This window comes from Eurosta solidaginis, chromosome 2, assembly GCF_040869045.1.
Source record: "Eurosta solidaginis isolate ZX-2024a chromosome 2, ASM4086904v1, whole genome shotgun sequence".
Lineage (NCBI taxonomy): Eukaryota > Metazoa > Arthropoda > Insecta > Diptera > Tephritidae > Eurosta > Eurosta solidaginis.
Window position 1 is genome coordinate 290,720,806 of NC_090320.1, and position 14,782 is coordinate 290,735,587.

Sequence of the window (14,782 nt, forward strand, 5' to 3'; positions counted from 1 at the left end):
GTGGCCAGATAGGTAAATGACTATGCGGGCGAATCGTGCCCTGAGTGAATATCTTCACAACAATTGAAATCAATGATCAACTAGACAAGTTATAACGAAAAAACTAATTTCGCTTCTTTTAAAGGCTGCTGGCAAAAATATTACTTAAATTTTTGAAAGTTTCACGAAATAAGTGTTCGAACCGAGTGGGCACATTATACAACTTTTTTTTTTTGACACGCTCCAATGTACACATACATATTCTTGCCATCTTCCCATATACACAACTGATGGAATTTTCAGCATTTTCAGTGTGAATTTGACGGGCGTAACATAAACTTTTCATTTGCGTATTTTTAGTGGAAAAACTAAGGTAATGCATTTCTATAAAAAAAAATATTTGCTAAAAGAAATTTCCTTTGTTGAAGAGAAGTTTTAAATTTAAAATAATAATTTTGTAAATACACCATTGCAGAAAAATAACTTTTTCAAAGTCAAGATATGTATATTTGAAAATACATACATACATACATACATACTCGGGGGAAAATCAATATTTCATACAACGACGGCCATTCACGCTCGTTTACGCCATGGGAACTCAAAATTTATTTTTTCATTATTTATTGGGCGCATTAGCGTTCCTCTTAGCATGTTGCGCTATGGAACAAGCAGCCGTGGGTGAATTATTTTCCTATAAAATCGAACCTTTACTCTTCAATTGGACCCATCAGGTGATAAGCGAACAATTTCGTTATCGTGTCTCATTGGAGGGTTACGCTGACTTACCTTCTTGGTTACGCTACAAATATAGTCATGAATATCATGCGGGTTTCTTATATGGCACGCCCACCGAACGTTTGGCCGAAAAAACGGTACATCTGGATATTGTAGCGCTAAATAAGCAAAATTATGAGACACGTATATTAAAGTTATCGATATTTGTTACACAAAAAATGCCATCGTTAAATATAATAAAAATGAAAATTGATAATTTAAATTGGGTACATCTCATGGATCCGGGGCGTGTTGAAAATTTACGCAACATCTTTCGTAAGGATTTATGGCCAGAAAGTGAAAATGACTTAAGTTTGGTATTTATGGAATCGGCAGTAAATATGGGTGGGCGTTTACCACTGAGACCACAGCAGCGTGAAGGGTAAGTTTCTAAGATATTGTTGTGCCTACTTGTATGCAACTTTTATTCACCTAAGGGTAGGAGGACAGGATATGTAAACCACCGTAAGTCGTAGTTACTGGTGGAAAACGATTTTCAAGGCCAACTATTAACGATCTTCGTCTTAAGTTGATAGAAGCCGAATTGTAGCCCTATGTTTACCTGGCAGTTTGTAAGATCTCTTGCTTTCCGGATCAACATAAACCGGCCACCTCTATTGTTGTTCTAAGATCCCCATTGAAGCGCAAGTACGGGATAACGTCGCACAGTTTGCTCTTGAGCCGCCCCAAGGCATTGAGTGGGAGGTACACAATAGCCTACATACGAAGTAAAATAAGACGAGAAAGGCGGATGAAAAGTGAGAGGCAGAACGAGCAGATGATATATTTAAAATTTAGGGTGCAGAGAAAATGGGGAGGGAGAATTTAAAACCGACAGAGTTTCGATGAGAAAGAGTCAGAGAGCTAGGGAAAGTGAGAGAAAGAACAAGAAAGAAGAAGGGAGGTAGAGAGAAATTGGCAGGTGGGAATATTATTCAATAGCTTGGACTGCTTTCGAATTGTACTGCAGTGAAGCGAGGGTCTGCTTGCTAGTTATTTTAGAAACATAATCCACAGCTGGGTATATAATATTCAGTTGCATCTCAATTAAGCCTTCTTTTCGCTTTCAATGTTCATAATTATTAACATTCTTTTTTTTATTAGGGTTGTTGTACACCTGGGTAGTTCCGCACAATTTTCATCACGTCTCAAGGAGTTACAAGAGGAAGTACGACCATTATATAAATTAACAACTTGCACCTACAAACGAACCTCGGTGCAAAAGGTTTTCGAAAATGCTGGTTTTAAATTGGATTGGTGTGCTTTTAAAACAGTTGGAGCTGATATATCACCGGAAATTCTCTTCCACAATTATGGTCATAAATCGCATCATGATAATTTTAGACGCAACGATCGCTGGTTGGGTATGGCACGCGATGAAATACCAGATCGAAATTATATAGATGAATTTGCTTTCGCTTTTGCAATTCCTGGCATGATATTCGCTGTTCTCTTTGGCATATTGTCGGCAGCACTTTGCTTTCAACATGAAAAATTGTGAGTATAAAGTGGGATTGTAGATATTAGCCGTGTTTTTATACTCAGGTTAGCAGAGCTCACAGAGTATATTAAGTTTGATTGGATAACGGTTGGTTGTACAGGTATAAAGGAATCGAGATAGATATAGACTTCCATATATCAAAATCATCAGGATCGAAAAAAAATTTGATTGAGCCATGTCCGTCCGTCCGTCCGTCCGTCCGTTAACACGATAACTTGAGTAAATTTTGAGGTATCTTGATAAAATTTGGTATGTAAGTTCCTGAGCACTCATCTCAGATCGCTATTTAAAATGAACGATATCGGACTATAACCACGCCCACTTTTTCGATATCGAAAATTTCGAAAAACCGAAAAAGTGCAATAATTCATTACCAAAGACAGATAAAGCGATAAAACTTGGTAGGTGAGTTGAACTTATGACGAAGAATAGAAAATTAGTAAAATTTTGGACAATGGGCGTGGCACCGCCCACTTTTAAAAGAAGGTAATTTAAAATTTTCGCAAGCTGTAATTTGCCAGTCGTTGAAGATATCATGATGAAATTTGGCAGGAACGTTACTCCTATTACTATATGTCCGCTTAATAAAAATTAGCGAAATCGGAGAAGGACCACGCCCACTTTAAAAAATTTTTTTTTTTTTTGAAGTAAAATTTTAACAAAAAATTTAATATCTTTACAGTGTACGAGTAAATTATGTCAACATTCAACTCTAGTAATGATATGGTGCAACAAAATACAAAAAATAAAGAAAATTTCAAAATGGGCGTGGCTCCGCCCTTTTTCATTTAGTTTGTCTAGGATACTTTTAATGCCATAAGTCGAACAAAAATTTCCCAATCCTTTTGAAAATTAGGCATAGATTTTATGACGTTAACTGTTTTCTGTGAAAATGGGCGAAATCGGTTGAAGCCACGCCCAGTTTTTTCGCAGTCGTCCGTCTGTCCTTCCGCATGGCCGTTAACACGATAACTTGAGCAAAAATCGACATATCTTTACTGAACTTAGCTCACGTACTTATCTGAACTCACTTTATCTTGGTATAAAAAATGAAAGAAATCCGACTATGACCACGCCCACTTTTTCGATATCGAAAATTACGAAAAATGAAAAAAATGCAATAATTCTATACCAAATACGAAAAAAGGGATGATACATGGTAACTGGATTGGTTTATTAACGCGAAATATAACTTTACAAAAAAACTTTGTAAAATGGTTGTGACACCTACAATATTAAGTAGAAGAAAATGAAAAAGTTGTGCAGGGCGAAATAAAATACCCTTGAAATCTTGGCAGGTATTACATATATGAATAAATTAGCGGTATCCAACAGAAGATGTTCTGGGTCACCCTGGTCCACATTTTGATCGATATTTGGAAAACGACTTCACATATACAACTACCACCACTCCCTTTTAAAACTCTCACTAATACCTTTAATTTGATACCAATATCGTACAAACACATTCTAGAGTCACCCCTGGTCCACCTTTATGGCGATATCTCGAAAAGGCGTCCACCTATAGAAATAAGCCCCACACCCTTTTAAAATACTCATTAACACCTTTCATTTGATACCCATATTGTACAAACGCATTCTAGAGTCACCCCTGGTCAACCTTTATGGAGATATCTCGAAAAGGCGACCACCTATAGAACGAAGGCCCACTCCCTTTTAAAAATACTCATTAACACCTTTCATTTGATACCCATATCGTACAAATAAAGTCTAGAGTCACCCCTGGTCCACCTTTATGGCGATATCTCGAAAAGGCGACCACCTATACACCTACCACCACTCCCTTTTAAACCCTTCATTAATACCTTTAATTTGATACCCATATCGTACAAACACATTCTAGAGTCACCCCTGGTCCACCTTTATGGCGATATTTCGAAACGGCATCCACCAATAGAACTAAGGCCCACTCCCTTTTAAAATACTCATTAATATATTGCATAAACAGCTAGAGCTTTCACTCCAGTTCTTAGTGATTAATTTTTATTGTAAGTGATATTCGCAATATCTATGTACGATGCAACTAGTACCATGCAACTAGTGTTGTTTTTTTTTTTTTTTGTTATAAAGAAAATACTTTGCCTTCTGGAACCCTTTTAGGCGATAAAATTGACAGAGTCATCAAGTAAATCAGGAATACTTGAAATCTCTATTTCAAATATTCAAGTTAAAGCTAGGCACACAATCCCCGTATTTACAGCTTCTGCAGTAGTACTGCAGTAATCATTGAGAGGAATACCCCAAGCAATTCAGACCTTTGTCGTCAACTTCACGTTGTACTCGTAATGCAGTTAGACTCAATCTATAATAAATTTTAAATACTGAAAAGACTCGGATTTAAATTGCACATTTTTTTTAAATTGATTTTCATTACTTTTATTTTCACGTTCATTTTAAACTAGTTTTCGCTTAATTAATTTTTTTTAGAATAACCAGGAGAATGTACTACCTTCAAAAAAAAAAGTATTGAAATCACACAAAGACTGCAGCGCACTATAATCCCTAAATTCTTATATTGAATTCCCGGGAGCCAAAGCCAAAAGTAAAACCAATATAGCTCGCTTCCGATTTCATCCTTATAAAATCGAAGTTCGAAGCCAAACACATACTTGAGTTCCTACATAGAACATCTAAGTAAGAGGTCTGCATTCCATATCACAATTGTGTGATATTGCCTTCATTGTATAGGTTTACAACATGATTCAATCACAACGGTTTGCTCGGCTGACAAATTTTTTGGCAATTGCAGCCATTTTGCTACAAAATCGAGTTGACATCCGTTAACTGTGTTGTTTTTCTGCGATTTTTCGAAAAATAGTAGTAGTAGAAATAGGAAGCAATCAACTTACAAATACCCAATTTGTACTGAACTACATAATTCCTTAGAAAAGATTTTTAAATTTTATGATGAATTTGGTAAATATGCCATGATTTATTAGTGTGGCTGAACATAGGTAATTTTATGAAAAAGTACGGACACAAATGAATCGTGCATTTTCGTAAACCTACGAACATACGAAACCTAAACCAATTCATCGTTCAACGTCAAAAACTCGACTACCCTTCAAAAAACGCGAGTACTCTATAAATAATGTAAGGAATACTCCTTTGGGAGTATAGGACTGCTCCAAATCTAATCTGTATTCATACAAAAAATGTGCTCCAATTAACATTGCGATGTCCTAGGAGAGGAGTAAGTGATCCCACTCTTGCTTTGTTTGTGAGTATTCCATAGAGAACATACGTGAGAGTACTTTACTCCATGGAACACCCACAGAGGATCATGTGCCAAAGTACTAAAGGGGAATTGTGTCGGAAAGAATTATCGAAGTGAATTTAATTTAAAATGAAAGTAAATGAAGAGGGGCAATACAACTTTTATATTTTATACTACGAATATTCTTATGTTATTTAGCATTTGCGTGGATAAAGAAACTAATATAATACGCATACGCATATGTGAATAAAGAAACTAATATAATATGTATACATAAAACCAGTGCGCTGTTGCATTTTATCAGAGTTGCCAAAGTAAAATTTTATTATTAGTTATTTGCATGCAATATTTTACTTTTGGCAATTCTGTTCGATCTTCATCGTGTCGTGATTACTGTCGTTAAAAACGAGCAATGATCGGCTGATGGTGGTCCGCAAACGCATTGCAAAGGAGTATTGTTAGAGTACTCCAACATGAAGAAAATGGAACACGTAATCCAACAATTTTTGCAGGGTAGTAAATCGATTCACGTAAAAATGTCATTAAAAAATAATGGAGATGTCATAACGAAATACACTCATTGAATATCTTGGGAACATTCGTCTCCTCTTAAGAATTTGTGGAATCGTTTTTGAAATATACGGACCTCGTGAGGTAGTATCAAACTAACGTGTTCCGAATATTCTAAATTAACGGTTTGACCGGAAGATTTCCATGAATACTTAAACGGAAAAGAGAAAAAGGTAAATATTCCCTGTGAATCGGGACAGCACAAAAGCTTAAAGCTGCAGACATTGGTGCTTTATCGGTAACTTTATAACAGATGATTCGACCAACCTTATGGGAATCAATGCAATCGATTATTGGTGCCGATAGGGTCGTAACGGTATCGTAGCCAACCAATTGGTTTTTGGTTTACCGTCGTAACGATAAACAGCTGACTACGTTAAGCCGGAGTCATTGGTGCCGTATGTCGTATCGCTGTATCCGTATCCCTAACGTTATCAGCTGTTTATCGTTACGACGGTAAACCAAAACCCAATTGGTTGGCTACGATACGGTTACGACCTTAGCGGCACCAATAATCGATTGCATTGATTCTCATAAGTTTGGTCGAATCAGCTGTTATAAGGTTACCGATACAGTTACCGATAAAGCACCAATGTCTCCAGCTTAAGGGATACGACTACAGCGATACGACATACGGCACCAATGACTCCCGCTTAACTCTTCTGTCAAAGTCGAGGCCGGAATATAAAGTTCTAACACAATAAGCCGTTTTCTTTTATTTTTTTCTGTCAGTTCATTGCGGCTGTTGAGTAGAGTAGCACAGCATGTCGGTTGCCTGTTCAAAATTGTCCTATCTCAAAATATTTTTCAAAAATTTCCCATTTCAGTATTTGTAACAAAAACGTCCTATATTAGAATTAGATTGAAGAACGCCTTAGTTCAGAATGCTTTTCATTAACTCACTATTATGTCAAAATGCACTGAACTTATGCTCAGATAGGGAGTTTTTGAAAAAAATTTTGCGATAGTGTATTTTGGAATATAATTCTAACGTATTTTTCAAACAAATTCTGGAAGAATGACCAAGCCAACATAACTCTATCGTTTCACGAAATATTTAGTAGAAAATTAATTATTTCCCCCCAAAACCGGTTGGCATTCACAAATTTATTATCCCTACTAATAAACTACTAAAGGTACTTTTCTACTACACGTTTAGCTGAAGGGGATTGAATTATTCCCATTTTTCCTTACTTCGTAAAAACAACCCATCCATTTTTTTAAATTCGGGAGTGTCAAAGCTCTGTCATCATTGCAGAACAAACCTCTAGTACCCTACAAGAAACGCTGATAGTTTTACTAAACACTCACACTTGTAATTGACAATGCTGATCCTGCGATGACGTAAACATTAATACTCAAATTTATGTATGTTCCTTTGTTCGCTCACGCATGTCCGCATGTTCCCAACGACAGCCTATAATCATGAAAAAGGACTGAAACTGGGAAGGCTTCGGACACCTGGTACAGAACAAAAGAACATACAGCAGATACCATAATGCATTTGAGACAGATACATAATTCTCAACGGAATTTTATGTATGCGAGAACAGATTATCCGATTTAATCATGTTGTCACTACTGACTGTCATATGACAATCAAATGATTATCACGGTTGTTTTGTTATTTTTTAAATTCCGCCATTTTCAACCGACGAAAACCATATAAAAAATAAGTTTAAAAAATGAAAAAGAGAGCATTTCAAAGCTCCATGCTAAAAGAAAAAAAAAATCGAAAATAATATTAAAAAATATCAAAAGCTGGCGGAATGTATGAGGCGCACTCAAAAAATTGATACGCAAAAAATAATAGTGGTTAGTGGTGATTCATTTTTAAATGTGTTTCCGCATGAGGAAAGCGCTCTTCTGTTGTTTTGTTATTTTCTGAATTTAAATTGAACATTTTGAACTCGAATTCTTATAAAACTATTTTAAACAAATAAGAAACACGTATGCTTTTATCACGTACAAAATTAAAAACGTAATGAAATAAAGTAAATAAAAAGCAAAAAGCATTGTTTCATTTTTGGCGGAAAAAACAATGGTCATTTATGATAGTATAACAGTCAAACCTGATATCTACAGTAAACTATCATTTATGACACTTTTTGATAGTTAGAGTGTAAGCACTGATCCAGGAAGTAAGTGAGCAGTACGGCTATATACTTAATCAGTAGGCCATGTTGGTGTATAAGGAGACAAAAACTCACACGTACACAGTTGTTTACATCACATTTGCGCAAGCCCCCTTAAGTTTGTGATAGAAAGTTTGTATGAGGCGCTGATCGTTAGGTTGACATTGCTGACAATCAGATGATAGTCATATGATAGTCAGTGTTCTTGTAGGGTAATTGAATCAAGGGTTTACAGGTAAGATATCTTTGTTTCTTTGTTTTTCTAACACACTACGGTTTGACACTGGCCGAACTGCTTGCTATTCAATGAAAAATGTTCAATTACATGGGCTACGAATTTGCCAGGCTCGAAGCAATGTCGAAAAAACCCTTTAAAGAAATTTACCCACCATACTATACATATTAAATATTTAATAATTTTACTTTATATGTACATACTTTTAATCATCCTGCGTTGAATTATTTTTTAAGCAATTATATATGTGTATATTTTTATTTTGGTTATTTTTATATTTTTTGTTATAGATATGATCCCAAATCAGAATTTTTCTTTGATAATATTTTTCATATTTGTGAGGAATCGTGGGAAAAAAAAAACGATGACATACCTTCAGATGAGGAAAGGTGATATAAAGGATTTAAAAAATAAATATATATAAATAAAAAATAAAACACAAAAAATATGTGCCTACTAATGAATTTCAAATGACTTAATAACATCGAATAAAAAAAAAAATTATGAAAGTTTTATAAACTGTAAACTAATTTGTATTTGCTTTTGTAAATAATTGCGTTAAGCTTTATTATTTTTTATCATGCTTGGTTTTTTTTAATATTTTACAAATTATTAACTCTTTGCATAACTACCTTTTTCTGAAAATTTAGTGAAATGGCATCAGCATATCATCCTACAACATCAACCGTACAAATGGTGCAATGTGCGGACAACAAAACTGATCAGGCCGTAACAACTTTGAGGAGCTTAAAAGATCCCAATTGCTTGTTGGATAATGTTAGCATGCGTTCACACAGGTTAGTTCATGGTGCTTACATATTTGGTAAGTTCTCATCTATATTATTTTTGTTATTTGCAGCCCCAACAACAGCTATTATCAAACCGATAGCACCTCTAACACATACTTGCGTCCTAAACCTCCACCGTATAAGGGTGGCACTTTAAATCGAAATGGCGTGGATATATGACAATCAACTCCGAGGATATTATATTGCTAAGCAAATAAAGGAATATCGCCAGAGTTGCGCAATATGCATTAAATGAAAGAAATAAACACAAGTACTATAACCATATCAATTTAAACAATATCTACATTAGCGTGCTCCTTAAAAAATTCAAATGGAAGTTTCTTTCCAGTCTTAAGGGCCAATTAATGGTGGCTTATAACCATAAAACCATAACCAGATAAAACAGCTGATCGAACCTACCTTATGGAAATCAATGAAATCGATTAACGGTGCCATACCATAACGCTAACGCCATAACCATACCATAGCCAACCAATTGGTTTTTGGTTTCTCGCCATATCCATAACCTAAAAATATTTGTGTTGGTGAATTTAATAACTTTTTGTAGATTTTATTCATTGTTTTGGATACGTTATGACTAAGAGACTAATTTTTTGTGGAATATGTTTGTAATTTTTTGAGTTTTCTTCATTTTTAGGAAATTTTCACGATTTTTAGGTTAAGGCACCATTTATTCGATCACATTGGAGATGGTTATGGATATGGGTATAGTTACGACTATGGCGTTAGGGTTAAGGAAGTTTAATTGGCCCTTTACCCTTCAAACGGTAGTATCAAGGCGCGACACTTTTTTGTCTACTCCATAAGGATACGTGCAAAGTAAGGCATCGAATTCCGAAGGCCTTTTGCGATCCCGGAATCCCAGGTTTTTTAGGGATTATCCAGTCACTGTTAGTTTTGAATTTTGATTCAAAAATATTTATGTAACGCATTCATATATGAGTAGTTTAGCAAAAAAACTTATTTCAGTCCAATGTTTTAAAAATAATTCACAAAAATTTTATAAGCAAAGAAAAATCTGGTTTCGTTAAGCAAAAATAAATATTTGTGTTTAACACTTTCACACATGTGTTACATATTGTGACGAATATTAAGCCCCTATTATGAGCATTTTTCGATCTTCGATCTTCGCTGGCTATCGAACATCGAAAATCGAATTTGAAATTGGTATTATGACATCAAATCTCTGTCGAAATTTTCGTTGTGTATCTAATTTTGAAGCGAATAGAAATTTGTTGTCGACGCTGTATCGAATAGAAGAAAATAGTTTGAAAAGTAAGTTTTTTGTGTTTATCTTTTAATTTTTGCTACCTAACAGTAATTTTAAACTATTTGTATTAATCGTATATATTGTAGGATGCTTTATTTTATTAAAATTAATATCCACACAAAAATTATTTAAAAGAAAATGTTATATTTTCATGATGCAAAATTGAATAATAATGAAAATTTTTGAAAAATCAATTATTGAAAATTTAAATGTAGTAAAACTAATTAAAATTAGAAAGTTCAAAGTAACATAATAACAAAGTTAAATAAAAATAATTGAGTCAATATAATTTAAGAACCCTACATATAGGTCCAAGGTCGTGAATTCAAAACAACTTCTTGGAAGATTGGTTTAAAAAAATTGGACTAAATCCGTTTATAACAAATGGAACTTGCGGAAAGGATCAGGTGGAAAAAATTCCGAGTGCATTCTCGTACCCGATTCTCAGTTGAGACAATCCCTAGTGCAAAATCTGAGAATGGTTGCCAATTTCAAAAAGGTTGGAATAGACTCGGCTCTTGTGCATTGTTGCAGCCATTCATCTTTACTGGATAGCAAGGCCATGAACGCTTCTATGGTCATTATGAACTTAAGTTTTTAACACATGTAACAATATGTTTAGAAAGTTACAATGTTTAGAAAGCTACAATTACGCGTTGAAATTCATTTCAGCGTTGTATACTTCTGGCTAGTTGCAGTACTTAAGCCTTTTTCTTCATAATAAATAATTTTGCTTTTATTTTATTTGACAGATGATGGGAATGTGCTTTTCCGACCGGATGAATTTATCGAACTATCGAACAATGACACTAGTCTTGATCGAATGAGTGTCATAATACCGAATGAAAATTCGTTCGATCAACTCTTTCGTTCACGGTCGAAGATCGAATTTGTCTCATAATGGGGGCCTTAGTATCACTAAGCGATACTATCATCACTAAGCCGATACTAAGCAGCCAGTCGTATGTACGTAAAGAAATCAATCATCATCTACACACATACATACAAGGCAACGGAGAGATACTCATAAACACATGTACTAATCAGCCGAAGTAGTACTCACATATACACACGCTATGCGAGAGGCTATAAACTACAAATACAAACGCATATAGGTGGTAACCAAGTAGGAGATTCTAGAAGAAGAAACGCCTAGACGTTTGGAGAAGTATGCGCACAAGGCAACAGCGAGTATAAAAGCTGCACAAGCTGAGTAGTCAGTATTCAGTTTGATTTAAACACGCTATCAGTTGCGAAGTGAAGTATAATTGTACTACTCCCAAAGTAATCTAATAAAGTCCGTTTTGCATTACTGAATATTTTAGTTATTTATTCGATAATTTAGCGATTCGAACGTTTGCAGAAGGTGTAAAATAAGCGGAGTTTCCCTAAATTCGTTACAATATGAAAGTTCAGTCAATTCAAACCACTTCATTTGAAGAAATACCCTAAATACATATATAACAGGAAGTTGAGAAACATCTTTCAGACTCCAAACTACTAATTTTGTTGATAGCATAATATAGACTGTTTATAAATGTACACAGCGAGATCCACCGGATAGAAAAATGTCAATTTCCTTAGAAATCAGATAATTGCGGTTTGCAACGTCTAAAAAAAGCTGTACTTTACCAGAAAAAGAGGATTTCCTCTGATTTCAATTGAAACTTGCAAAAATAGAAAAACAGGGACATGAATTAAAGTTTTTTAAATTTGCAAAATAAGATCTCGATAAATAAACAAAATCCCGGAATTTTAACATACATATTCCCGGGATTTCGAAATGGAAAAATGGCCCGGGAGTCCCAATTTTCGTTTTAGCTATGAAAAATATTTATTAAAAACATTTTGTTGATAAAAATCATACAGAACTGAACCATGGTCCATGCTGTTAAAACATACACCAACTCATGTTCTGGCGCACTGTCAGCTTTTCATTGTCACTTGGTGTTTCGTTAAACACATTAAAAAAATGACTTTGTAAAATTATTTTGCCCTAAATGAGTGTTAACATAAACATTTTTCCATCACATATTTAGCCCGTTTCAAACAACTTTTTTAAATAATCAATTCCCGCTATCTTTTTGAAAATTTTGGTTTTGGTGGTTTCCATTCATTAAAACCATGGTTTCCAAATTTAAAATTATATTTTTAACTTGTAACATACAAGAGTGCAGGAGGTCTCTGTTGAACATTTTCCATATTGTTTAAGCCAAACAACTATGTCGGCCAGTCGATTATCTCAACTGAACAATGTTCCGACAAAATATGGCTTATTTACTTCTGAAAAAAAGGGCTTTCATTTGCATAAATTTGAGTATTTCTCCTTATTTTGTGCCGCGTAAAAGAAAACAGATCTCTAATAAACAGAGCTGCTCTTCGCTGCTCAATTCTTCGGGTTGTGAAGCGAATATCAAGCGTCGAACATATGGGAAAAGTAACCTAGACCGGAAGTAATTTACCACCGTAATAAAATTTGGTATTTCATTTACCCACGTCACTTAAATATTATCCAGGTCCAAACAAAATAAATCCTTCTTCCATACGAAAAACAATATTTATTTCTCGAATTCTTAGGTTTGTACAAAATTTAGCAACTGCCACTGGTGGATAAATTTGGATTTCGACTCGTAATAGCTTACTATAACAATTTGTAGGTAATACGATGTAATAAATTACCGCACAAGAGAATTTTCTTCAAATTTTGTTTGCGATGATCACGGTGGGCTAAAACTCCGTTACTAATAAGTTTTCGTATCAGCAAAAATCTTTCTATGTTATAAATATTAATAAATACTAGGCGCGATAACCTCCGGATAGACTTTAGGCCGAGCCTCTCTTCCAGTTTTTGTCGTGCTCTTTTTAATTTTTTCTACAGATTGGCGGAAAGGGAACCTACATATTTTACGCCGACTTCGAAAGGCATCTGCAGGGCAGATGGGTTTTCATTGAGAATCTTTTCATGGTAGAAATACACTCGAGTTGCTTGCCAAATCACTTCCCACTTTTCTAATTGAAAAAATTTGTTTCTAAATTTTAGATGTTGCTTCGCCCGGAGCTTGCACACACGATCTTCGGTGTAGTAGGCGAAGTCACCACGGCGGCTGTAAAGATACAATAATTAGTTTTTCGTATTCTGTAGTTTTTTGGTAGAGTAACGAGATATGTAAAGCCTTCGACAAAAGTTAATTAAGTTATGTTAATGTTTAGTGTGTTTGACACAATATTAAAAAAAATCTTAACAATTATTTAATTATTTAAAAGTAACCAATAAGATATAAAATGTCAAAATTCGTCATTGCTTCCACGTTTCTTGATTGTCTATCGAAGTGGACAGGTCGATTCTTTGTCGACTTTTAAAAATTGGAAATTGTTGAATATAAGTGGGTCCAGCGATCTATAAGAAATATTGCATTGCTTTCATGATAGCTTGGTTGAGAGTAGAGCTGGATTTCGATTCGATTTTAAAACGATTAAATCGATCTTTTTTTAAGATATGAAGAATCGATTTTGTTTTTAGAATCGTTCAATTTTTTTAGCCTTCGGAGTTTTGATCATCTGTCAGCAACTGTACCTATTTCATATTTATTGATAAAAACGTGCAGAAAATTTATTTGTCGTAATTTTTTATAAATTTAGCTTTACTGGCACGTATTCACAGACCAAATAAAATAGTGTTTAAATTTTCAAAAAGCTCGACCTTTTTAAAAACCATGAACTATGATTATACGCCATTATGATGGTGGCTCTGAGTAAAAGGAGAAATATGAAGAAATTTAATCATCACCAACAATTGGCGCTTTGCCGCCTAGGAGATTTAGGCATTGCAGTTGCGCAAGTCAGCCTAGATATCCCGGCTTCAACATAACTGACACCAATTTCGAGCACCAAGGCAGGTCAAGTCTCCTTGGCGGAGGTCTTCCGCTTCGTCTGTTTCCAAATACTGATGCCGATAGGAACACTTTCTGTGCCGAAACTTTTCATGAATTCCCATAACAAGACCTATCGGCTGGTTCGAGATGACCATAATTCATCGGCACGACTTTTCTCTTGAAAAGGGTCATGTCGTCGACTTTCGATACCGCCGTCACTCGCTATTTTTTAGGCATTTACTCGATGTAAACTGAGAGGTAGTCGCTACTTTTGTTTTATGAGGGACATTTTTGAATTGCCTTCCATTTATCCATGCGGTGTTGTCACTTTATGCAAACGTGTTTTTTGGAAAGATAATTAAATAATTAATTAAATACAGTCCGAAAAATAAACAC

General features: G+C 34.7%; 1 protein-coding gene across 2 annotated transcripts; it reads left to right on the top strand.

Annotated features, from left to right (window-relative positions):
- Nucleotides 1-253: 253 nt before the first annotated feature.
- Nucleotides 254-10,803, top strand: Scgalpha (sarcoglycan alpha). Of its 2 annotated transcripts, XM_067768462.1 has the most exons (6): nucleotides 254-352; nucleotides 455-1,138; nucleotides 1,861-2,253; nucleotides 8,726-8,824; nucleotides 9,086-9,232; nucleotides 9,295-10,803. In XM_067768462.1, exons 2-6 carry the CDS (start codon nucleotides 573-575, stop codon nucleotides 9,401-9,403), a joined length of 1,314 nt encoding a protein of 437 aa, XP_067624563.1. In that variant the 5' UTR covers nucleotides 254-352; nucleotides 455-572; the 3' UTR covers nucleotides 9,404-10,803. The 2 variants fall into 2 exon arrangements, with proteins under 2 accessions (XP_067624563.1, XP_067624564.1); XM_067768463.1 differs by lacking the exon at nucleotides 8,726-8,824.
- Nucleotides 10,804-14,782: the final 3,979 nt, after the last annotated feature.